We start from the raw sequence: 25,815 nt of genomic DNA, 5'->3' as shown, positions 1-25,815 counted from the left end.
GGGCTAGGGAAAGAGGAAAACTGGGAGTTGTTGCTTAATGAGCACAGAGTTTCAGCTTTGCAAAGTGAAAAATTCTAGACATCAGTTGCTCAATAATGTGAATACATGTAACACTACTCAACCGTATGCTTAAAAATGGTTAAGATGGTAAATTTTGTTATGTGTGTTTTACCACAATTAAAAATTAATTTTTTTTTTTTTAAAAGGGCCTTTGGCCAGGCGCGGTGGCTCACACCTGTAATTCCAGCACTTTGGGAGGCTGAGGCGGGTGGATCACCTGAGGTCAGGAGTTCAAGACCAGCCTGACCAACATGGAGAAACCCCGTCTCTACTAAAAATCCAAAATTACCCAGGCGTGGTGGTGGCCGCCTGTAATCCCAGCTACGCAGGAGGCTGAGGCAGGAAAATTGCTTGAACCCGGGAGGGGGAGGTTGCGGTGAGCCGAGATCAGGCCATTGCACTCCAGCCTGGGCAACAAGAGAGAAACTCCGTCTCAAAAAAATAAAAAATTAAAAATTAAAAAAAAAAATACAAAATTTTTTTTTTAAAAAGGGCCTCTGGGTATGTCAAAGCTTCCACAGTTAAGAGGAAAGCCAAAGAAATGTTTATTTCTAGAGTCACTGTGCCAGGCAGTGGAGACAGAATATCTGCTCTCAGAAGTCAGGCCCAGTGAGAAAGGCACACTCGGGGCTACGAGTTAAGAGCCAGAGTACAGGATAGCACTGGGGAGTGGGGGTGGAGGGCCAAGAGGAGACTTCCTAGAGCTCTGGGGACTGACAGTGTACCCTGAGAGACATGGCTGAGGAGGCCACAGGGCCAGGGGGAAGGGGATTCCAGGCACAGGAACAGCAGATGACAGCTCAGGACACAAGCTGGGATGGTGAAGTGCTGGTGCAGGGGAGAAAGGGACAAGGGATGACACTGCAGCCATAGGTTCTCACCCTCGAGGATGAGAAGAAGGGGTGGGGGCAGACTTTCAGCTCACATTAAAGAGTTGCCAGAACATGAAAATGAGCTGCTTTGTGAAGTATAAAGCTTCCTGAGACTCCAAATATTGAATCATAGGTTCCTAAATAATAATCAAGGCTGACATTCAACACATCCTACATGCAAGTCACAAAGCACTCGACAAGAACTACTTAATCCTTCCAATAAGCCCATGAGGTAAGTTCTCTTACCATCCCTAGTTTACAGGTGAGGAAACTGAGGCACAGAGGGGCGAGCAACTTGTCTAAGGTCACCCCACTACTAAGTGTCACAGCTGGACTCTACACCTGGCCACCTGGCTCTAGAGACTGGGCTCTTGGCCTCTTTCCTAGAATGCCTTGACAGAAGGAATCTGAGAAAGCATTTCATCTGGTTTTCAAGCTGTGCTCTTAGAGTCTTCATCAAGTCCTCAAGGGCCCAGGGATGAGGGCTCTGGTGGGACCCAGTGTGGGGGTGGTACACAGGCACAACCAGAGAAGCACCAACTCTATCTGCTTTATGTGCTGGCTTTTAAGGGCAGCTCCTCTCAAAGAAAGGATTCCATGGCTTAAAAAAAAAAAAAAAAAACTGCAAACCACTTCACCAGACCAACTCCCCACTGCTAGAGGTGGGAAACCAAACTCTACAGGGCTTTGGAACCTCCTCTAAGGTCAGCCCCTGCAGAGCCAGCACTGGAACCTCACCCTGACTCTGGCCAGTCCAGGGCTCTTCCCACAACACTACACAGCTTTAACCTCTGGCACATGGGCACCTCAGAGTCCCAGGCACCTGCTATGGAGCTAGGTTACATTTAGTGCTGAACAGGTGACTGGCATTGTGCTAAATATTTAATACTCAATTGGCCTCAGCTCCTGTAATCCTTATAGACACCCATGAGTTATGCTCTATTTCCTAAGTTACAATGGAGATGGAAATTCATCTACTTCTCCCGCTCCTCTCTCCTGTCCAACGGCTTCCAAAGGCTTGGTTCATGCAGAGTGCAGTTACTTTCAGGAGCTGCTTATTGCTCACTCCTGGTTATGATGCACATAATAACCATGACATATTATTAAATATTTGTTGTACTAACTGTGGTTTTGTTTTGTTATCTTCATCTCCATGTGTGCTCATTTTCTTGGTTTGTTGCTGAGGTAGCTGTTTCCCCAGAACTTCTACACATCAGAGATATTTTTTACGGCCTTATATCAATGATACTATTTTGCCTGTTCATGAAAATGTATGCATGAGTTTCCTCCCCTCTGCATGTCATCTTTATCTTCTGTAGGGCTTAGGGTGCTGTCTTGCCTAGACACACATTCGACTTGGGTTGAACAGTCTCTGTCACCTACAGACTGAGTCTCAAGACATTAAAAAGCCTTCACTTTACCCTGAGAATAAAGTTAATTTCTATCAAAATTTATTGCTCTGTAGTTATTTTAGAAACATACATTACTTACCTGAGGATATAGAGAAAAGGAATCTGATAACCTAAAAGATGTGGGGTCTTCTTTGTTATACTGTCCAAACTTTTGACACTATGGAAAGAAAATACCAAAAAACAAACAAACACACACAAAGAGAGAGAGAAGAATCTAAGTTAGCGTTACCTGGAAATATTCTTGGACTAAGCTACATCCAGTCTGAACTCTGCCACTTACTGTAAGTCCTAGACTAGCACTTCTCAAGCATCAATGAACAGGCAAATGACCAGGGGGTCTTGTTAAAATGCAGGCTCTAGGGAGGAGCTGAAGATTCTGCATCTCTAATCAGCTCTCAGGCAATGCTGGCCTGAGGACTGCCCTGGCCAGAGAAGCTAGGTGAGCTCTTCCAGGCACCTGTTCCATATGAAAACCCTCTAACACCATGAAAACTAACAATTATAGTTACGCTTTGATGTTCTCTCACACTAAAACTCAAATTTATTTCTCCCAATGGCAGATTTCTGAACCACAATGTTTTCTCTTCCTGCCTTTATTTCTGCTCACACATTTCTGGTCACTAAATAATTGGGCTGTTCACCATTTAAAGAAACCCCATTTCTAACAATAACTTTCTTCCCACAAAATCTGGTGTCCTTCCACAGTTCTCCTCTTCTTGAACTTCCTAGCAGCGTGAGGCAGGTGACTGCCCAAACGTCTTGAAACTTTCTCCTTCAGCTGCTAATACATCACTTTCCTATTTCTCATAATCTCTCCAACCAACACTTTTCTGCCTTCTTCAATGGTTTTGTCTTCCTCCTCCCCCTAACTGTGGACTCCTTGGGGATTAGTTCTTGGCCCCCTCCTCCCATCCTCACTGCTTTGGGTACAAATGAACACTAGAGCCAGACAGGTGTCATCCAAATCCACCCTCCAGTGTCCAGTGCTGACCTCTAGCCTGAGCCCGTCAGGACATCCACCCAAATACGGGAGTTTTCGTGAGACACACTTTTGCAAGTTCACATTCAATTATCAAAAATAAACTATTACATTAAAAAAAAGAGAAAAAACCTTCTCCCACCCTAAAGTTGCTCTCCTTTCCCATCTTCTACCTCATCACCACTCATGCAGTTACCCATGTGTGAAATGTCACTCAGTGCGGACTTTTTGGTTTTTGACTTTACACAGAATCATTTCATCAAGTTTTATCAGTTCTTTCAGTTTACATCCTGATTTCAAACCTTCTGCTTCCTCCATCTCTCCTGCCACTATGCTGGTTTCAGCGCCATTGAGCCTGAAAAATCCTCCATTCCCAACAATAGCCTTTTCTCCCTGCAAGTGCCTCACGTGGTGATATTAAATGTAAACAGAAGCATCATGCTGACATCAAACCCCCGCTTAACAATCACACCCAAGTCTCCCTTGCTCCCTAAAGTTAAGGAGCTCCCCAATCAAGGTGTACCTTCCCTGACTCTGTTCCCCACTGCACAACCTAGCCTCATGTGACACTGGTTTCTCCAAAGTCCTCAGCATAAGCTAAAAGACCCAGCTAGCTCCTGCAGGCTTGTTCCTGCTAGCCCTCTACTCAGCAAGCCTTGCCTTCTCTTCTCCAGTTAACCTATTCTTTAATAAAAACCTGACTCAAGGCTCATTTCCACAGGAAGTCTTTGTTAGCCACCTGGGCCCTCTGCTTATCTATCCTCCCTCTGAAATCCTAAAGAAGCAATTTTCAAATTATGTTTGAAATGTTGACACTTCCTGAAAAATGGTTCCATGAGATGGCAAGCAAATAGAGGGCTGAACAAAATGAAACCGGTTTCCTTGCTGGGCCTTTCCGTGGTGCCTTTGATCACAAACACATGCTGTGACTCTCCAGGAAGGTAAGATTATCGTGTGCCAATTATTGATTTATTGCCTTGTGCTGGCTCCAAACTCACCCCCTTTGCCTGCTGTGAAATGGACATGGGCCCTTTCACTACCTCTCCTTTGCCAGCTGGCACGATATCAAGCTTTGTCAGTAGAGAGTGCTGGAGGTGAGCCTCAGCTTCGGGCGCCTGAGTGCTCATTCAGCAGCTTCCTGGGTGCCAGGTCCTGCTGCACCATGGCTCCCCAGTGCTGAGCTCCTGGAGAACATGGCAGCCAGCAGCTAAGCAGCATCCCTCCATGTCTCCAGTGAGACATTTTCCTGTACACAGCTTTCCCTGGCACCCTGGAGGGTGGATTTTCTTCAAATCCTAGAGAGTGAACTTCTAGTAGGTTCCTCTGGTACAGCACCATGGTAACTTCTCTGCAAAAGACTCACCAAGCCACGGCCATGCCCTCCCAACTAGGTCTGGATCAGCCCTGGGGAGAAGGGCACTTCCTTTGGTGCTCTATCTCAGCCCCACAAGTAGTGGCTGCCCACTTCTCTATACATCCTTCTAGCCAGTCCCTCACTACTCCCTTGTTGTATTCTTTATAAAAGACTTTCCCTGTTTAAATTATAGTGTGACTTCTCTCATCTGATTAAATCCAGACTGATAAAAGGCATCTCCCTAAACTCACCAGGCTGGATCCCTATTTCCAAAACCACTTTCCAGATTTAGAAGAAAAATACAAGACCAGAGCATTCACAAAATGACTCATCTAAGTCAACTCAACCCACACAGATTTGTATCACTCTCCAAATGCTCCGTGCGTGTTGTTTCTTCCCAACTATAATGTAAATCTCTGAGGGGAAAATGCACATTTAACACGTCTTTAACAGAATGTCCAGTGTGCAGCATAAGGTATGCAACTGGTAAATTCTTGCTGATTCACTACATAATAATTAAGTGACAATTTTCTTCTCTCGAAAGTAAAGCAGAAACCAAGACTGAACCTAATGCCACTGTCCCCAATTTACCAGTCGGATGAGTTGTCGGTCCAGCCACCGGAGCACATCAGGCCCCTCCTCCGACTCTGCTCGGAACACCCCAAGCCGTGCCATCAAGACTGCCGCAGCCTCCTGGTCAAATGCTGCTTCTATGTGCCTGAGCTGACTCTGTACATCTGCCCAACTGAAAATTCCAGAAGTTAGTGCCATGCTTATGTTTAGGAGAGATCAGAAAGCCAGACATCCATTCAGAAAGAGAAACACCGGCTAGGTACAGTGGCTCATTCCTGAAATCCCAACACTTTGAGAGGGCAAGGTGGCAGGATTGCTTGAGCCTAGAAGTTCAAGACCAGCCTGGGCAACATTGTGAGATCCCCATCTCTCTGCATAAAAGTAAAAAGATTAGCTAGTTTTGGTGGCAGGCGCCTGTGGTCCCAGCTACCTGGGAGGCTGAAGTGGGAGGATCACTTGAGCATGGGAGGTTGAGGCTGCAGTGAGCTGTGATTGTGCCACTGTACTCCAGCTTGGGCAACAGAGCGAGACTGTCACCAGATGATAATAATAATAATTAATAATTTTTAATGAACTATATTTCCTACAGAAAGATGATTCCTCTAGGCAAGTGTTCATAGGCCCAACTGGGTTAGCCAAAAATGCCTCCTCCTCTGATCAAATAAGCCAATGAAGTCTGGTGAGAACCATTCAATGGAATCAAAAAGACAAACTAACAAATGTTAAAGTATCTCTTCAAGGGAAAAATGTCAGTCAGTTCCTCAAAAGAAAGGAAACTGGGGCTGCTTACTTTCGGGCGATGGTGGTCACGCGGATGCGTCTCTGGGTGCTGGAGTGCTGATAATGCGTGACAAACTGGATGGCTCCTCTGCCTCCTTGGGGGATCGGGGTGTTATGCTGTAGGATGAGAGGCCATAACCTTGTCTGTTATAGGCATGACTCAAACACGGTCACAGAGCCCACTGTACTCTTCTAAAATGACTGACACAGCAATAACAAGAAGGTTCTTGACACATTTTGAAGGGCACACTTAGGATTTGCACATTTCACTGCATATAATCTTATCTCCAAAAAAGTTGAAGAACTACATTCAATACTGAACTTAAGTTAATGATATACCTGCTGAAGGGTTTAGGCATGAAATACATGGATGACTGTGGCTTGTTTTGAAATGCAGCGAAACGAAGATGGATTGATGAATCACAAACTGGATGAGTTATTGCTGATGAATTATCCAGTTTCTGATGGACTGTTAATCACTAAACAAACACAGACATGCCTCATTTATTTGCAGATTTTTTAACAAATTGAAGATTTGTGGCAATTGTGCATCAAGCAAGACTATCGGCGCAAGTTTTCCAACATCATGTGCTCACTTCATGTCTCTGTGTCACAGTTCAGTAATCCTCACAATATTTCCAACTTTTTAATTATTAGTATATATCTGCTATGGTGATCTGTGATCAGTGATCTTTGATGTTACCATTTTAATTGTTTTGGGGTGCTACAAACTGCACCAATATAAGATGGCAAACTTAACTGATAAATGTTGTGTATATTCTGGTTGCTCCACTGACTGATCTTTCCCTCATCTCTCTCCTCCTCCTTGGGCCTCCCCTATTTCCTGAGATACAATAATATTGAAATGAGGCCAATTAATAACCCTACAATGCCCTCTAAGTGTTCAAGTGAAAGGAAGAGTCACACGTCTCTCACTTTAAATCAAAAGCTAAAAATCATTAATCTTAGTAGGGAAGGTATGTTGAAAGCCAAGATAGCTGAAAGCTAGGCCTCTTGCCCCAAAACTGCCAAGCTGTGAATGCAAGGAAAAAGTTCTTGAACGAAATTAAAAGTGAACATGTGAATGATAAGAAAGTGAAACAGCCTTATTGCTGATCTGGAGAATGTTTTAGTAGTCTGAATAGAAAATCAAACCAGACACAACATTCCCTTAAGCCAGGGCCTAATCCAGAGCAAGGTCCCAACTCTCTTCAATTTATGAAGGTGGAGAGAGGTAAGGAAGCTGCAGGAGAAAGCTGGAAGCTGGCAGAGGTTGGTTCCTGAGGTTTAGGGAAAGAAGCCATCTCCATAACATAATGGCACAAGGTGAAGCAGCATGTGCTCTTGTAGAAACTGCTGCAAGTTATTCAGATTAGCTAAGATCACTGATGAAGGTGGTAGCTATACTAAACCACAGATTTTCAGTGTAAAGGAAATAAGTCTTCTGTTGGAAGAAGATGCTATCTAGGATTCTCATAGCTAGAGAGAAGTCAATGCCTGGCTTTAAAGCTTCAAAGGGCAGGTTGACTCTCTTGTTAGGAGCTAATGCAACTGGTGACTTTATTTTGTTTTTCTAAGACAGGGTCTTGCTCTGTCACCCAGGCTGGAGTGGAATGGCATGATCTCAGCTCACTGCAACCTCGGCCTCCCAGGCTCGAGAGATTCTCCCACCTCAGCCTCCCAAGTAGTTGGGACTACAGGTGTACACCACCACATCTGGCTAATTTTTGTGTTTTTGGTAGAGATGAGGCCTCACCACATTGCCCAGGCTGGTCTTGAGCTCCTGAGATCAAGTGATCCACCCACCTTGGCCTCCCAAAGTGCTAGGATTACAGGTGTGAGCCACCACACCCGGGCAGCTGGTGACTTTAAGTTGAAGCCAATGCTCATTTACCATTCCAAGTATCCTAGGACTCTTAAGAATTGTGCTCAATCTACGCTTCCTGTGCTCTACAAAAGGAACAATAAAGCCTGGATGACAGCACATCTGTGTACAGCATGGCTTACTAAATATTTAAAGCCCACTGTTGAGACCTGCTGCTCAGGAAAAAAAGACTCCTTTCAAAATATTACTGCTCACTGTCAATGCACCTGGTCACTCAAGAGCTCTGACAGAGATATAAAGGAGATAAATGTTTTCATGCCTGCTAACACAACATCCAATTTGCATCCCATGAATCGAGGAGAAATTTTGACTTTCAAGTCTTATTTAAGAAACACATTTCATAAGACTATAGCTGCCATACATAGTGATTCCTGGGATGGATCTGGGCAAAGAAAATGAAGAATCTTCTGAAAAGGATTCGCCATTCTACATGTCATTGAAACACTCATCATTCATGGGAAGAGGTCAAAATATCAACTTTCACAGGAGTTTGGAAGTTTACTCCAATTCTTACAGATAATTTTGAGAGGTTTGAGACTTCAGTGGAGGAAGTCACTGAACATGTGGTGGAAGCAGCAAGATAACTAGAATTAGAAGTGGATCCTCAGCTGGGCATGGTGGCGTACGCCTGTAATCCCAGCACTTTGGGAGGCCGAGGCAGGCAGATCACCTGAGGTCAGGAGTTCAAGACCCGCCAGGACAACATGGTGAAACCCCGTCTCTACTAAAAATACAAAAATTAGGTGGGTGTGGTGGCAGGCACCTGTAATCCCAGCTACTCAGAAGGCTGAGGCAGCAGAATTGCTTGACCCCAGGAGGCAGAGGTTGCAGTGAGCTGAGATGGTGCCACTGCACTCCAGCCTGAGCAACAGAACAAGACTCCATCTCAAAAAAAAAAAAAGTGGATCCTGGCCGGGTGTGGTGGCTCACGCCTGTAATCCCAGCACTTTGGGAGGCCAAGGTGGCTTGAGCCCAGGAGTTTGAGACCAGTCTGGGTAACAAAGAGAGACCCCATCTCTTTTTTTTTTTTTTGAGACAGAGTCTCACTCTGTCGCCCAGGCTGGAGTGCAGTGGCGCCATATCGGCTCACTGCAAGCTCTGCCTCCTGGGTTCACGCCATTCTCCTGCCTCAGTCTCCAGAGTAGCTAGTACTACAGGCACCCGCCACCACACCCAGCTAATTTTGTTTTTGTATTTTTAGTAGAGATGGGGTTTCACCATGTTAGCCAGGATGGTCTCAATGTCTTGACCTCGTGATCCACCTGCCCTGGCCTCCCAAAGTGCTGGGATTACAGATGTGAGCCACCGCACCCAGACTTTTTTTTTTTTTTTTTTAGACGGAGTCTCGCTCTGTCTCCCAGGCTGGAGTGCAGTGGCGCAATCTCGGCTCACTGCAACCTCCATCACTCGGTTTAAGCAATTCTCCTGCCTCAGCCTCCTGAGTAGCTGGGATTACAGGTGTGCGCCACCATACCTGGCTAATCTTTTTTTTTGTACTTTTAGTAGAGACGGGGTGTCACCGTGTTGTTCAGGCCGGTCTCGAACTCCTGACTTCGTGATCCACCTGCCTCAACCTCCCAAAATGCTGGCATTACAGGCGTGAGCCATCACGCCCAGCCTATTTTTTTTACTAAAAAGATGAAGTGGATCCTGAAGATGGGACTGAATTGCTACAATTTCATGATAAAACTTTCATGGATATGGAGTTGCTTCTTATGCATAAGCAAAGAAAGTCGTTTGTTGAGATGGAATCTATTCCTCATGAAGATGCTGTGACATTGTTGAAATGACACGAAAAGATTTACAATATTACATAAACTTAGTTGATAAAGCAGCAGCAAGGTTTAAGAGAATAGATCCCATTATTTAAAGAAGTTCTACTGTGAGCAAAAAGCTATCAAACAACACTGCATGCTACAGAGAAATCTTTCCTGGAAGGAAGAGTCGACTGATGCAGCAAATTTCATTGTTGCCTTATTTTAAGAAATTCTGGCCAGGCGCGGTGGCTCACGCCTGTAATCTCAGCACTTTGGGAGGCAGAGACGGGCGGATCACGAGGTCAGGAGATCGAGACCATCCTGGCTAACACGGTGAAACCCCATCTCTACTAAAAATACAAAAAAAAAAAAAAATTAGCCGGGCGTGGTGGCAGGCGCCTGTAGTCCCAGCTACTCGGGAGGCTGAGGCAGGAGAATGGCGTGAACCCAGGAGGCGAAGCTTGCAGTGAGCCAAGATGACCCACTGCACTCCAGCCTGGGGTACAGAGCGAGACCCCGTCTCAAAAAAAAAAGACATTCCCAGGCCGGGCGCAGTGGCTCACATCTGTAATTCCAACACTTTGGGAGGCTGAGGCAGGCAGATCACTTGAGGTCAGTTCAAGACCAGCCTGGCCATTGCGGCAAAACCCTGTCTCTACTAAAAATACAAAAACTAGCCAGACATGGTGGCTGGCGCCTGTAATCCTAGCTACTCGGGAGGCTGGGGTGGGAGAATGGCTTGAACCTGTGAGGTGGAGGTTGCAGTGAGCCAAGATCGTGCCTGGGTGATAGATCATGCCTGGGTGATAGAACAAGACTTTGTCTTAATTTAAAAAAAAAAAAAAAAAGAGAAGAAACTGCCACAGCCACTCAGCCTTCAGCAACTACTCACCTGATCAGTCAGCAGCCAACAATGTCAATGTAAGACCTTTCACCAGCAAAAGATTATGACTCGCTGAAGGATCAGATGAGCATTAACATTTTTTAGCAATACAGTTGACCCTTGAGCAACACAGGTTTGAACTGTACCGGTCCACTTATATGTGGATTTTCTTCTGCCTCTGCCACCCAAGACTGCAAGACCAAGCCCTCCTCTTCCTCCTCCTCCTCAGCCTACTGAACATGAAGATGAGAGTATGAAGACTTTGTGATGTTCATTTCCACTTAACAAATAGTAAATATACTTTCCTTACCTTATGATTTTCTTAATAACATTCTCTTTTCTCTAGCTTACTTTATTGTAAGAATATAGGATATAATATATATTACTTACAAAATATTTGTTAATCAACTGTTATCAGTCAGATTCCCAGTCAACAGTGGGCTACTAGTAGTTAAGTTTTGGGGGAGTTACAGTTATATGTGGATTTTTTTTTTTTTTTTTGAGACGGTGTCTCACTCTGTCACTTAGGCTGGAGTGCACTGGCGCCATCTCGGCTCACTGCAAGCTCCGCCTCCTGGGTTCACGCCATTCTCCTGCCTCAGCCTCCCGAGTAGCTGGGACTACAGGCGCCCACCAACACGCCTGGCTAATTTTTTGTATTTTTAGTAGAGACGGGGTTTCACCGTATTAGCCAGGATGGTCTCGATCTCCTGACCTCGTGATCTGCCCGCCTCGGCCTCCTAAAGTGCTGGGATTACAGGCGTGAGCCATCGCACCCAGCCGTTATATGTGGATTTTTAACTATGCAGTGTCAGCACCCCAACACTACTCAAGGGTCAACTGTAAAGTATTTTTTTAATCCAAGAATGAACAATGTTTTCAAAGACATAATGCTATTTAACACTTAACATACTATAGTGCAAACATAACTTTTATATGCAATAGGAAACCAAAATATTCACGTGACTTGCTTTATTGCAATATTCACTTTATTGTGGTAGTCTGGAACTGAACCCACAGTATTTCCAAGGTATGCCAGTAGAGTAAAATGTTAATTACAGAATCAAGTTGATGGGTTCACCTAGGTAGTACGTGTTCACTGTACAATTCTTTTTTCTGTATGTTTGGAATTTTTCATAATAAAATATTAGGGAAACAACCCATGCACTCAAAAATTCAACATTATGATGACCGGTAAAATCCATTACACTTCTAATGACCTTATCAGTTCAACAATACAGGGACAAAAGTAATTTGCTGCCTGACTCCGACTAAACCCTTGAAGGAATAAATAAGAAAAGGTCATGCCTGACTATCATCAGGCCTAATACAATACCCAAGGAATATCGGTTTGTGAAGAAAGTAACCAGAGACCACTGGTTTGAGATAAATCACAAAACAGGACACTAAGACGTGAAGACATGTGAAGAAATCCAACTCACCTGATTGACAACTTCAAAATAGATGCCAAGTGTAGATGTAGGATCTAGGCCACAGATTTTCCACTGACTCGTGCCACCAACACCAAGCTCCTAGGGGTGGGAAGAGGAATTTAAAAAGCAAAACCAGAAAACCATCCCTATGGTTAATCGCTAATGAAAAGTACTGACTGAGTAGGGCAGGCTACTTAGAGTATCTTCTTTTAGGAGAACATTTAAGTTGAAATAAAACCTTCCCCTGAAAAGAGAACAACTGCAGACCAGATGAAGGCTTAACATTTACATTTACAACTTAAAATTAAGCTTTTTATATTGACATTCTGACCAACTTTTATTACATCATATATACTATACATATATGTTATTTATGTTTATTTATTTTGAGATGGTCTCTCACTCTGTTGCCCAGGCTGGAGTGCCGTGACACAATCACAGCTCACTGCAGCCTTGACTTCCTGGGTTCAAGCAATCCTCCCGCCTCAGCCTCCCAAAGTGTTGGGATTACAGGTGTGACCCATCGTTCTGGGTTTACACATATATTATGTGTGTGCGTGGCGGGGTGGGTGTGTCGGGGGGTGTCTCTACGTGGTATATAACACTGAAATCCACAAATAATCAATCAAGTCAGACTCTTAAAAAGACTCTTAAAGTGAAATCACACAGCAGCTCTAAGGTGAAGAGTGGAGAGGATGCACTCTGTTCTGTCAGTACTCCCTAAGCTAGATAATGAGATAGATGGATTCATAGGAGTTCACCTTCCTTGTAGTGGCCTTTTCTAAAGGATGCAGGTGTTTATTATCTGCTGGAAAGTGAAGAGCTGTGCTCAGGAAAAAGGCAAAGAAGTCAAAGGAGCGTTCATGCCTCCCATTCTTGCCTCGCTAACCCCATTCTAAGCACCAGACCCATGATGGCTCCTCTAGAGCTCCAAAATATCATTTTCTCACTGATACACAAATTCCTTACTTAAACATTTGCTCTTTAGATGCCTTTATTGGAGAAACGATAAAGACAATTAGGAAATGACCATTTTACAATCCCCAAAGAAATAAACTGATTTGCATGAAGATCAATGGATGCTAAAAACCATTAGGCTGTTGGCAAACAAGATTTTCATATTGTGCTACACACTCTCATTCAAAAGACTGCCTGCTAATGGCAAAGGGGGAAGTGTTCCCTTACGGCAGAAAGGCAGTGGGGCAGTCACCACCATCACCAAGCGATCTAACTCAGCACATCTAACATGGGACAGCAGACATAGTGCCTCTGGATGTGACACAAGCATAATGTACACACTGCCCAGGAAGAATGCTTGGCAAAAAGGCTTCGCCTGAATGTAAACACACCTTTAACCCTAACTCTCACTTCACAAAGGCTATAATATCAAATGCAATGCCAGTTGGGGTAAAAACAGCTACAAAGGGCATTTGGGGGGAAATTTGGCAAAAAATATGAACTAGATATTAGGAAATTATTATTTTCTTAAGTTTGATAATGACATCGTGGTAGGAGAACATCCTTATTTTTAGAAGATGCATACTGAAGTGCTTAAGGACTGTCATGATATCTGCAAATTATTTTCAAAGGTCGGCAAAAAAAAAGTTGATAAATCAAATGTGGCAAATAAATGAAAATCAGATAAAGCAAATGTGTCAAACAAGACAACAGAGCAATTATGGCAAAATGTTAACAATCAATGACTAAATGGCAGGTATATAGAAATTCATCATACTCTTCTTTAAACTTCTCAGTATGTCTGAAAATTGTATTTTCCTATTCTTTGCATCCTCATTCCCCAAACACAACTTTCACGGCTGAATTCTACTAGAAATATTAATTAGTTTGTACTAATTCATAAAAATACCTTCTTAAACTACTTCAAGAAGCCTTCAGCAGGCAGATTTTAAGTCCATGAAAAATATTTTATAACAAGGCAGCCTTCCAAAGCCTTGCCAGGAAATAGGGGTACAAGCCCCTTAGTACTCTGGGGGTAATGAATGACTCATCAGATGGGCTTAGGGCAGCAATTTGCCTCACTCAGAAGGCTACAGGAATATGCTCTCAAATCACCTTGCCTCTCCCAAGCTCAACAAAAGTTTAATTTATGTGGTCACCCAAGAACGTTTGTTGCTGACAACATGAAAGAAGACCCACACTTCCAGTGTGCCAGGCACTAACTGCTTCACCTGAACCAGCTCATTTAAACTTCCTAACAATGCTGTAGAGTGGGCACTGTTATTATCCCCATTTGCCAGATAAGGATACTGAATCACAGAGCAAATAAGTCCTTTGCTTGGGCCAGGTGCGGGGTGTAAACCTGCACCTTGGATCCACATCCGGCTCTATGGTCTACCCTCCCATTGACGATGACAATGAGGGAAGAACATGACTGTGTAACCCCAGCCCAGGACCACCTTAGAGAGGCCTTGCCAAACCAAATGGTTTGCCTCCTAGCAAGTAAAGTATAATCAGAGGAAGCGGACAATAAGCAAAGCCGCTCATCCCAAATGATAACTAAACTGTTCTCAAAAACTATTACTAGAGAAAACAGATGTCTGCACACACAGCAGTGTCACCCACTTCCACAGCAACTCATGGTGGTCTCTGTTGTAAAAGGCTTGTTATTAGCTGAGTGAGACAAACATATCACCTCTAAGGGCAATGAGCAATAGGCTTACTCTGGAAGGACTGTGCTGAATGTTTGCCTTGTGCTGAACAGCATGCCGTGGCTTTGGCACAACGACCATGGGCGGTGGAGTCAGGGGCACTTGAGCTCTAACTCCTTCATGTCAGTTCTGACCCTGAGGAAAACACTGAACCTTTCTGAGCCTCAGTTTCCTTCTCTCTAACCCTTTGGATGAACAGATGGAATAAAACCACCTCTCCAAGTACAGTCATCAATGAGGGTTAGCCCTTCTCCTGTCACTGCAGACACATCCAACAGGTGACACATGTGAGATCATCATGCTCTGACACTTCTGACGGGTTAAATCCAGGGCAGGAGATGAGGGTGATGGAGTTGTTTTCCTTACATTTTCTGACACACACGGTCCTTTCACATTCAGAGATACGCATGGACCAATGGCTCCTGCAATCTTCAGTTCCCGAGAGGTCTATAACAAAATGTGACAGTGTAAAGTTAAAGATCACTTCAATCCACCCTGCTCTCATCATGGCCACAATGAAAGCTTAGAGGGAAAATATAACACTACTATTCTGCCAAGAGAAAACTCCACAGGGATCATAACTGCTTAGTCCTACAAACTTTTCCTCAGCCACTGTGATTAGAACTTTAATAAAATCCACCCTTAGAAACACTTGAAACATGAGTATTTTCAACTCTCACAACTTACTTTTTAAACTTTGAAATTACTGTACATGTAGATAACAAGTCTAACAATACTACATTCTTTTCCAATCCCTTGTATGAATATATTCACATTCATGTATATCCATAATTATTTGCATATTCCTAATCAGAGAACATACTGTTTTCTGCTGCTTTAAAAATACTTAATTCATGAACTCCAATATAATGACAAGGCCAACATACTTAGATTTTTAAAATGTGATTTCAAAAGTCCATCTTTAAAAGAAAACCCTCAAACATTTAAGATTATGGTTTAAAGTCTAACCTAGATGATTTAATAATTATCTCTAATTCTCCAAGTAATAATTCCAATCGTATCTTCTAATGACGGCCCCCTACCTGCCACGCCAACTGGCAACTCTGTTGCCCAGGCTGAGTGCAGTGGCATGATCATAGCTCACTGCAGCCTCAAACTCCTGGGCACATGTGATTTTCCCACCTCAGCCTCCTGAGTAGCTGGACCCACAGGTGTGCGCCACCACATGAGGTTAATTTTTTTTTAAAAAATCATTTGTAGACACAGGGTCTTGCTATGTTGCCCAGGCTAGTCTGTAATTCCAAAGCTCATGCAATCACCCCACCTTGGCCTCCCAAAGTGCTGGGATTACAGACGTGAGCCATCATGCCTAGCCTAACACCCTCTTTTAATGCTTTCTCAATGACTTAGAATCAGCTGTATCAGGGTCATGAGTCCCTACGTGGAGAAAAAAAAAAAAAAAAAAAATCTCACAATGCTGTCTTTTTTTTTTTTTTTTTTTTTGAGACAGTTTCACTCTTGTTGCCACGGCTAGAGTGCAATGGCAGGATTTTGGCTCACTGCAACCTCCGCCTCCTACGTACAAGCCATTCTCCTGCCTCAGCCTCCCAAGTAGCTGGGGCTACAGGCATGTGCCACCACACCCGGCTAGTTTTGTATTTTTAGGAGAGACGGGGTTTCTCCCTGTTGGTCAGGCTGGTCTTGAACTCCCAACCTCAGGTGATCCGCCCGCCTCGGCCTCCCAAAGTGCTGGGATTACAAGCATGAGCCACCATGCCTGGCCCAATGCTGTCTATTTTAGAGCACTCTGGCTATTCTTTAAGAAGGCATTAAACATAACCACAGCTCTGTGCAATGCAGTGAGCGATGCTGATGGCTGGGTGGACGCAGACCACCATGTGGCTGCCCCTGTCCTCAGGCCACAGTGCTGCTCATAACACCCACCCTACTTCCTCTTCTATCTCCTACTGCCTTGAAGCAGGGTAGAGCAAAGCCTGCGGGGGAACCAGGCAGCTCGTTACTTAGAACATAAATAAATATATAGGTCATCCTCAAGAAGCAAAGGGATAAAGTGAATAACATGCTTTTAATAGCCATTTGGTTGAGATCCTTTTAATTGGCTTTTACATGCCCGTGTCCAGCAGGTGGAGGTTGCCAGAAGTCTGGATATTGATTGAAAAAGTAAGAACACTATAATTCCACTGAAGTTTTAAAAGTATGGCCAGGTACAGTGGCTCATGCCTCGTAATCCCAGCACTTTAGGACACTGAGGCGGGAAAATTGCCTGAGGCCAGGAGTTTGAGACCAGCCTGGGCAGTACAGTGAGTCCACATCAAAAAAACAAAAAAAGTCTACTGTACCTTTACGTCCAAAGTAGCACCAAATGCCATTCGGAAATCTCCATTAAAATCTTTAGTAAAGATTCTTTGGAATGTCTGCTTGAAGAGAGAAGTGTTGAAAGAATCTCCCATTACCATGTAGCCTCTAGGTAAGAAGAAAAAAATCAAGTGAATATTAGGAAGATTGAAAGCCATTCAGATGCTCCCTCAGTGTTTACAAAAATAATTTAAAGAAAAAAAGAAACCAGGTCCCCAAAGGTGCTACTGATTAATTTAAATATAAAAAACAGGCCGGGCACAGTGGTTCACGCCTGTAATCCCAGCACTTTGGGAGGCCGAGGAGGGCGGATCACTTGCAGTCAGGAGTTCAAGACCAGCCTAGCCAACATCATGAAACCCCATCTCTGCTAAAAACACAAAGATTAGTAGCCACAATCCCAGCTACTCAGGAGGCTGAGGCAAGAGAATCACTTGAACCCAGGAGGCAGAGGTTGCAGTGAGCCGAGATCAGACCACTGCACTCCAGCCTGGGCGACAGAGCAAAACTGCTTCTCAAAACAAAAAAATAATAATAAGTAAATAAATAATAAAATAAATTTAAAAAATAAAAACCAGCATGTTAAATTCAGACTTAGCAAAGAAACTACTTCTAAAGCATTAAACAGAAGCCTTAAGAACAGCTCTAATTCCTCACAGTTCTTTGGTATTGGAAAATACCCAGGCCTGTGGGAAATCCTTTTCAGGTTAATTTACTGCCTCAAAACACTGAATTCTTGACTTTACAAGAATTATTTTTTCCAACTCATGGGTATTAATATTAATCCCTTACTGAAGTTAGAGGAAAACATTGTGCAAAATGTCAGCATTTCATGCATTTGGACAAAGAAGCACAGCTTGACGTAAGTTATGCCTCCAAACGTCATTCATAAAACAGTATCTCAGAATCTTGAAGAACACAAGAAAGATCATCTGGTCCGGCCATCTCAGAGTGTCTGAACCGTCTAGTGAGGAGTCAGCTCTTTGGCACCAAATATCTACCTCTTCCTTAGTTTCCTGGAACAATGACATTTTCCAGCCTGCCTTGCCTATGGCCATGTGCCTCTGTTGACATGTGAGTTCTGACTATTGCTGTGTCCTTTATATGTGGAGTGTGTTCCTCCAGGAAGAGCAATCCTTCTCTGACCTTTCCTCCTTCCTGCTGCTGTAAATGGCTAGAGCTCCAGCAACTGTCTTGAGCCACAGATGGCATATGAATGGTGGTAGAGCAGCTTAGTAGGAGCCTCAGCCCCTAATGACGATGAAAGCAACATACTAGCCCCGGGCTGCTTACCGCCAGAGAAATAAACTTATTTTGGGTTTTCTGTGACATTCACACAACTCTAATACTAACACTCAACCAACCCCTCTGCAAAATACCTGCCAAGTTACATCCAGACTAGGCTTGAACTCCTCCAGCATTGGGAGCTTCCTCCCTGAGCTGTCCATTCTGTGTTTGAACAGCTCTGTTAAGAAAGGCCCTTCTTGATATTGAGTGAAATTTCATTTGCCAGCAGCTTCCACCCACTCGTTTGGTTCTAGTTCCACTCTTGGGTCACATACAGAAAAAATCAGCTTCCTTCACAGGAAAGTCCCTCAACTGCTGAATACAGTTCTCACACCCCCATGTGTCTTCAGCTTAATCTTTTCCAGCTACTTCAATCATTCCTCACATGACAGTTTCCAGGACTCTCCACCACTGCTCTTCTTCAAACATCTCCAATTCATCTCCTATTGCCCCTTGAAATTGCAATGCTCAGAACAGAAAACAATGTATTTGGATAAGGTGTGACTAGCACCAAAGAAACCAAGCATATGGTCTTCCCTGAAGATAATCTCCTTCTATAGCGCAGCCTACGATCACCTTGCCTTTGCTGGAAGTCATCCCACACTGTTGGCTCACCTTGAGCTATACTAACACATGTGTGCAACAGATGGTAACTCTTCACAGAAAAAATTCACACAAACTCTAGCATACAATTTAAGGGATGTTCACAAATACACTAAAGCTTTTCTATGGACATTCTGAGTCAGAACTTCTGGAAGGCCCTGGTAGGAATTCATACTATTAAATGTGGATTACTTGAGATAGCTACATCAGTATCATTTGGGACCCTAATTCTATCACCTAACTCATCTGCTGCTTTCTAGGACAACTCCAACTGATTCCGGTTCTACCTTCTATTCCTTTTACTCACTGGGGACCAGCAGCATCACCTGTGGGGTTGTTAGAAATGCAGACTCTCAGGCCCATTCCACAGCTCTATGATGCTTCTCCAACTTCTGTGCATGCAAATCACCTGGGATATTGTTCAAATGCAGGTTCTGATTCAGGTCTAAAGTGAGGCTCAAGATGCTGCATGGTTCTCAAACTCAGCTCTATGTTATGTTAGACTCATGGGAGAAACTTTTAAAATGCTGATGCCCAGGCTGTACCTCATGCTAATTAAATCAGAATCTCTGAGGACAAGACCTAAAGAAAGTGTAGTTTTTAAAGTTCCCTTGGTGATAACAATACGTAGCCAGCTGCAGACCAGTGCTCATCAGTGGTTCCTACACTTTCACGTGCCCCAGAATCTCCTAGAGAGCTGCATTCCTGGGGTTTCCAATTCAGGAGGTCTGGGTAAGGCCTAGAAATATACAATTCCAATCAGTTCCCAGGAGCCCCTAAGGCTGCAAATCTTTTGGACACCACCACATGTTGAGAACCACTGCTCCACACTCTGGTCTGTGAATACAATACTGACTTAGGTTTTGAGTCAGTACAACCTCTAGGCTGAGGGCACTTGGAGTCAGCCACAAAGTATGGCCACTTAGCCAGGTTTCTCCTAGTTGTTTCAGCATTCAGACCCTGTTTTCCCCAATTCTCAAAAAGTGCCCTGATGAAAGCCATGCTGCTTGCTTTCCTGGCCTGGTCTCTGTAAAAGTGTTAACAACTCTAAGGAACAAATGAAGTTACTCTGAAACGACTTGTTTGTAGTTAACTCTTGAGCCCTCCTACTAATCACTACTTCCCTCTCCAAGGAGCCCACAGGCCCTCCCCAGTCACTGAAACCATAGCCCAGAGCTACCTGAAAACTTCTCTAAGTTGGCCTTGCCCATTCCTATGGCTCCATCACTAATTTCTCTTTCCTTAAAATAACCTGTCACTCTACCCAGGTTTTCGCTGTCAACATACCCAGTGAGATTTGCACAACACTTCATCTCCAGAAGTCCAGTTTGATCAAGGGCACAAGCATAAATATCAATGCAGTGACCATTTGCAGCTGTTCGATTAGCAAGCATCTCATAGTGCTGTGAAGAGAGGAAAGCTATCTTTAGGAAACAGTGACATTATTCCCATGGTATGCCTGAATATACCGAAGGAGGTAATCAAATATAAAAATATGTAAATCATTTTCTTTTCTCTTTTTGTGACAGAGTCTCTGTTGCCCAGGCTAGAGTGCAGTGGTGCAATCTCCACCTCCCAGGTTCAAGTGATCATCCTGCCTCAGCCTCCCAAGTAGCTGGGATTAAAAGCGTGCGCCATTATCCCCAGCAAATTTTTGTATTTTTATTTATTTTTTGAGACAGTCTCACTCCATCACCCAGGCTGGAGTGCAGTGGCATGATCTCAGCTCACCGTAACTTCTGCCTCCCAGGTTCAACGGATTCTTGTGCCTCAGCCTCCCGAGTAGCTGAAATTACAGGCACATGCCACCATGCCCAGCTAATTTTTGTATTTTTAGTACAGACAGGGGTTTCGCCATGTTGGCAAGACTCATCTTGAACTCCTGATGTCAAGTGATCCGCCTGCCTTGCCATCCCAAAGTGCTGGGACTACAGGCGAGTCACCACGCCTGGCTTAAATTTTGTATTTTTAGTAGAGATAGGGTTTCACCATGTTGGCTAGGCTGGCCTTGACCTCCTGACCTGAAGTGATCTGCCCACCTCGGCCTCCCCAAGTGCTGGGATTACAGCCGCGAGCCACCGGGCCCGGCCTGGAAATACTTTTCAAAAATATCTGAATAAAATAAAAATATAGTTTTCAATCTCAGAACCCTTTGAGTAGTTTTAAGGCCACCCACGCTAATTAAGGTCTGAAAGTAGGAGCGATAATTTAACAGCAGCTAAGATTGGAAAATTGTCTCTGAAACAGCGTCTTGCTGACCATGACACATGACCTTGGCAAAGTAGCTGTCACTCCAAAGCAGCCCAAACCTGACAGTGGGCTTTCAGAATTACAGCCCGTAACCAAGAGCACCTACCTTGGTTGCCTTTTTCATGAATCGTGCATTATCTTTCTCAATATCATGCCAAGAACGAATAGGAATCTTTAATTCATCTCCAACCACCATGCCAGGCCCTTGGGTAGGGGGCCCTCCAGTAAACAGCATGATCCTGGCTCCCGTGTTTGGAAAAGTGCCCTAAAATAGCGAATGGCAGCATGTTAGAAGTATACAGCCCCACCTTTGAGTATGGTTTCAGTTTCCCAATAGAAATACTCCAAAGATGCATTCTCTCCAGCTGTTCTAAAAAGTGGTGATACTGCAGAATAATACAGATGATAATGCAGAAAAGCAGCACTTGCCTTCTTCCAACCTTATGGGTTTGCACACTTTTATTAATTCGCTGTGAGTGCTCCCTATTGCTCTAATTCTTAGTTTTTCAATGAAAACTTTTGGCATTTTCAAAATGTTGAGGGGCTCCCTCAACATGAATGATAATGATGCCTCAAATGCTTTCTGATACATTAACACAGAGGGTTGACTTAGATCACAAGTGATTTTCAAACAAAGCCAACAAATATATTTTCTGAGAGCAAATTTGTATGATTTGAGAGGTCCTGGTAAATTTTAAATTACCTCCAGCAAGCCAACAGCAATGGACAAAGCCACACCAGTGGATCGCAAAGGTCTCTTCCCCTGAGTTACTGGCCATGGGTCCCTCTGTAGCTCCCCAAGAAGATCAGTGAGGTTCATATCAATCTTGTGAACAGGCTGCAGAAATCTGCAAGATTTTAACAGACACATCAACCCAGATTGAATAAAGTACTCTGGTCTTCAACACTAGATGCCACATAATTACTGCTCTTCAAGATAATTATTCAGAGTAGTAAATGACTGGTAATTTTTTTCTTCAAAGCTATCTCTCTACTAACACAAAACAATTTAAAGCAGTTTTATTGAGGAATATAAAGCCCAGTACTTAGCAATTTACATATGTTGCATGGAAAAAAAATTGTCTTGAAAAGGAGCAATTCAGTTTAACTAATTTTTAGGCAGCAAAAAAATCCTAAGGACATGCCTAACACGAGTTGAGTCTACGTGAGGTCCATTTACATGGACAATCTTCATCATTCTTTTTTTTTTTTTTAATTTAATTTAATTTTTTTTTTTTGAGACGGAGTCTCGCTCTGTCACCCAGGCTGGAGTGCAGTGGCCCGATCTCGGCTCACTGCAAGCTCCACCTCCCAGGTTCGCGCCATTCTCCTGCCTCAGCCTCCCGAGTAGCTGGGACTACAGGCACCCGCCACCGCACCCGGCTAATTGTTTGTATTTTTAGTAGAGACAGGGTTTCACCATGTTAGCCAGGATGGTCTCGATCTCCTGACCTCGTGATCTGCCCGCCTTGGCCTCCCAAAGTGCTGGGATTACAGGCGTGAGCCACCGCACCCAGCCCATTCTTCATCATTCTAATCTGTGCTTCTCTTAAGCCTGGAGAGTAAGAGGTTGTCTTCAGCATATTGGGCAATGCATTTTATCGAGCTTGTTAGCTCAGTCTAGGGCAGCCCCAGGCACTCAGTGGGCTGAGTGAAGTGAATACCCGGTCATAAGTATGTTTGAGCACACATGACAGAAGTCTTTTCAGTTTTTCCAGTTTTACTTAAGCATCAAAAAGGACATTAGATGTGGAATGTCTAAAAACAGCAATTGAGCACAGTGGTCTCAAAACCTTTTTGACAAAACACTGAATATTGATTAGGCTTAATCATTTATCCTTTTCTCTAATAATAAGAAAATACAAGTTCTAATATTTTTCTTCCCTTACTCCCATCGATCATCTGCATGTCCATCACAGTACGTGTAACACTCCACGTTGGGATCTCACCTGCTTGAAGCAAAAGGGTGCTCCTGTGGTTGCGCAGGTCGTGCTTGCTGCATGGGCATGGCTGGCTTGGTCAGGCCCAACATATCCTTAAAAAAAAAAAGCCAAAAAGATTCATTTCCAATGACACTAAAAGTGAATGACTAATTTTTAAGAAATGTCCTCAGCTGGGTGTGGTGGCATGTGCCTCTAGTCCCACCTACTCATGAGGCTGAGGTGGGCCAATGGCTTGAGCCCAGGAATTCAAGGCTACAGGGAGCCATGATCACACCACTGAACTCCAGCCTGGGCTACAGGCTCATTTAAAGAGACCCCAGTCTCCTTTAAGAAAAAAGTCCTTGTTTCTGCTCCTGTACAAGTAAGGTACAAACCTGTATTTGCTTTGCAGTTAAATCCTTGGTCCCTCGGAAGACATAACTTTTGGAGATTCCTTCACAGCTTAGCTCATGAACCTGCACCATCCTTCCAAATGTGATCAGACCCACCAGAGCATCTGGAGGAAGAAGACTCAGGGACATCTGCAGGGACTCTTTGAGTGCTTGAAGGTCATCTTCCTCCAGGCATGTGTCAACCACATAGAGAAAGATCAGAGGGGACTGAGCACCTCGCTTTGGGCAAAGAAAAGCAGTATAATGATCAATATACAAATAGACTTAACCAGCACTTTTTAAGGCAAATTAGGTATGAAAATCGTAAGTCTTCATCTGTATTTAGTTTTAGGAGATAAGGACATCTATACAAAGCTCTAACTTATTAAATGACTTAGATTCTATTAAATCAAACTAAACATAAAAACTATTTGTATCCAACAACTTAGCCAACATTTTTTAATACCTCCTACATGCTAGACATTGTTCCAGGTCCTGGGACACACAGTGAACAGAAAAAACAAAGACTTCTACCTGCCTCAAGGAGCAAACTTTCTGGAATGGAGAGGTTAAGGGGGACTGCAAACACCAGGAGGAGAGGCAGAGGGCAGAGTCAACTGTTAAACAGAGAAGTCAGGGCAGCCTCATTTAGAAAGTAGCATATGAGCTAGGTTCATGCCTGTAATCCCAGCACTTTGGGAGGCTAAGATGGCAGGATTGCTTAAGCACAGGAGTTCAAGACCAGGCTGCCAACATGGCGAGACCCTTTCTCTAACAAAAAAAAATATAAAAATTTAAAAATTCGTTGGGCATGATGGCACATGCCTATGGTCCCAGCTACTCAGGAGGTGGAGGCAGGAGGATCCCTTAAGCCCAGGAATTTGAGGCTGCAGTAAGCTATGGTTGCGCCACTACATACCAGCCTGGAAAACAGAGCAAGACCCATCTTAAAAAAAAAAAAGAAAAAGAGGGCCAGGCACAGTGGCTCATGCCTGAATCCCAGCATTTTGAGAGGCCAAGGTGGGTGGAACACGAGGTCAGGAGTTCAAGACCAGCCTGGCCAACATGGTGAAACCCCATCTCTACTACAAATACAAAAATTAGCCAGGCATAGTGGGGTTCGCCTGTAATCCCAGCTACTTGGGAGGCTAAGGCAGGAGAATTGCTTGAACCCAGGAGGCAGAGGTTGCAGTGAGCTGAGATCGTGCCACTGCACTCCAGCCTGGGTGGCAGAGTGAGGCTATGTCTAAAAAAAGAAAGGAAAGAAAGAAACAGAAAGAAAAAGCCTGAGGGAAGAGAGGGAAGGAGCACCACAGATACAGGGGAGAGCTCCAGCCTCAGGGAAAAGCTAGAGCAAAGGTCCTCAAGCAGGAGTGTTAGCACATTCAAGGAGAGTCAAGGAGGCCCACTGGGCTGAACGAGGACACTAGCAGATACTGGGGTTGGAGTGGTAACACGTGGGGCTTTGAAAACTGTCTTTTACTCTGGGTAAAGGAAAGCCACTTTCACCACTGGGGTTTTCTGAACAGAGAAGTAACATGATTTTTTTTTTTTTTTTTTTTGAGACGGAGTCTTGCTCTGTCACCCAGGCTGGAGTGCAGCGGCATGATCTCAGCTCACTGCAAGTTCCGCCTCCCGGGTTCACACTATTCTCCTGCCTCAGCCTCCTGAGTAGCTGGGACTATAGGCACCCACCAGCATACCCGGCTAATTTTTAAATTTTTTTGTATTTTTAGTAGAGACAGGGTTTCACTGTGTTAGCCAGGATGGTCTCGATCTCCTGACCTCGTGATCCACCTGCCTCGGCCCCTCAAAGTGCTGGGATTATGGGCGTGAGCCACCGCACCCGGCCGATTTGTTTTTAAGGAATTACTGTGGGCTGACTCCTTTTTTGGACTCAGCCCGCCTGCACCCAGGTAAAATAAACAGCCTTGTTGCTCACACAAAGCCTGTTTGGTGGTCTCTTCACACGAACATGTGAGATATTTGGTGCCAAAGACCCGGGTCAGAGGGACTCCTTCAGGAGACCAGTCCCATGTCCTCACCCTCACTCTGTGAAGAGATCCGCCTACGACCTCAGGTCCTCGGACCAACCAGCCCAGGGAACATTTCACCAATTTCAAATCGGGTAAGCGGTCTTTTCACTCTCTTCTCCAGCCTCTCTTGCTACCCTTCAATCTCCCTGTCCTTCCAATTCCAGTTCTTTTTCCTCTCTAGTAGAGACAAAGGAGACACATTTTATCCGTGGACCCAAAACTCCGGCGCCAGTCACAGACTCAGGAAGACAGCCTTCCCTTGGCGTTTAATCATTGTGGGGACGCCTGCCTGATTATTCACCCACATTCCATTGGTGTCTGATCTCCACAG

At 44.2% G+C, this 25,815-nt stretch overlaps 1 protein-coding gene across 1 annotated transcript in view; it reads right to left on the bottom strand.

The window, feature by feature from the left end:
- Positions 1 to 25,815, bottom strand: part of SEC23B (SEC23 homolog B, COPII coat complex component) — a gene marked incomplete at its 5' end in the record, with an annotated part of 53,171 nt that overhangs the window by 13,388 nt on the left and 13,968 nt on the right. Inside the window, 11 exon segments of the mRNA NM_001133301.1 lie at positions 2,424 to 2,501; positions 5,269 to 5,422; positions 6,041 to 6,147; positions 11,998 to 12,087; positions 15,024 to 15,104; positions 16,979 to 17,102; positions 20,172 to 20,287; positions 21,241 to 21,399; positions 21,838 to 21,982; positions 23,084 to 23,169; positions 23,452 to 23,688. Of these exon segments, the coding sequence (NP_001126773.1) occupies positions 2,424 to 2,501; positions 5,269 to 5,422; positions 6,041 to 6,147; positions 11,998 to 12,087; positions 15,024 to 15,104; positions 16,979 to 17,102; positions 20,172 to 20,287; positions 21,241 to 21,399; positions 21,838 to 21,982; positions 23,084 to 23,169; positions 23,452 to 23,688 (1,377 nt within the window).

This window comes from Pongo abelii, chromosome 21 (genome assembly GCF_028885655.2).
Source record: "Pongo abelii isolate AG06213 chromosome 21, NHGRI_mPonAbe1-v2.0_pri, whole genome shotgun sequence".
Taxonomy (NCBI): Eukaryota; Metazoa; Chordata; class Mammalia; order Primates; family Hominidae; genus Pongo; species Pongo abelii.
The sequence above is the reverse complement of the archived record's forward strand: the minus strand, read 5'-3'. Positions and strand labels throughout refer to the sequence as shown.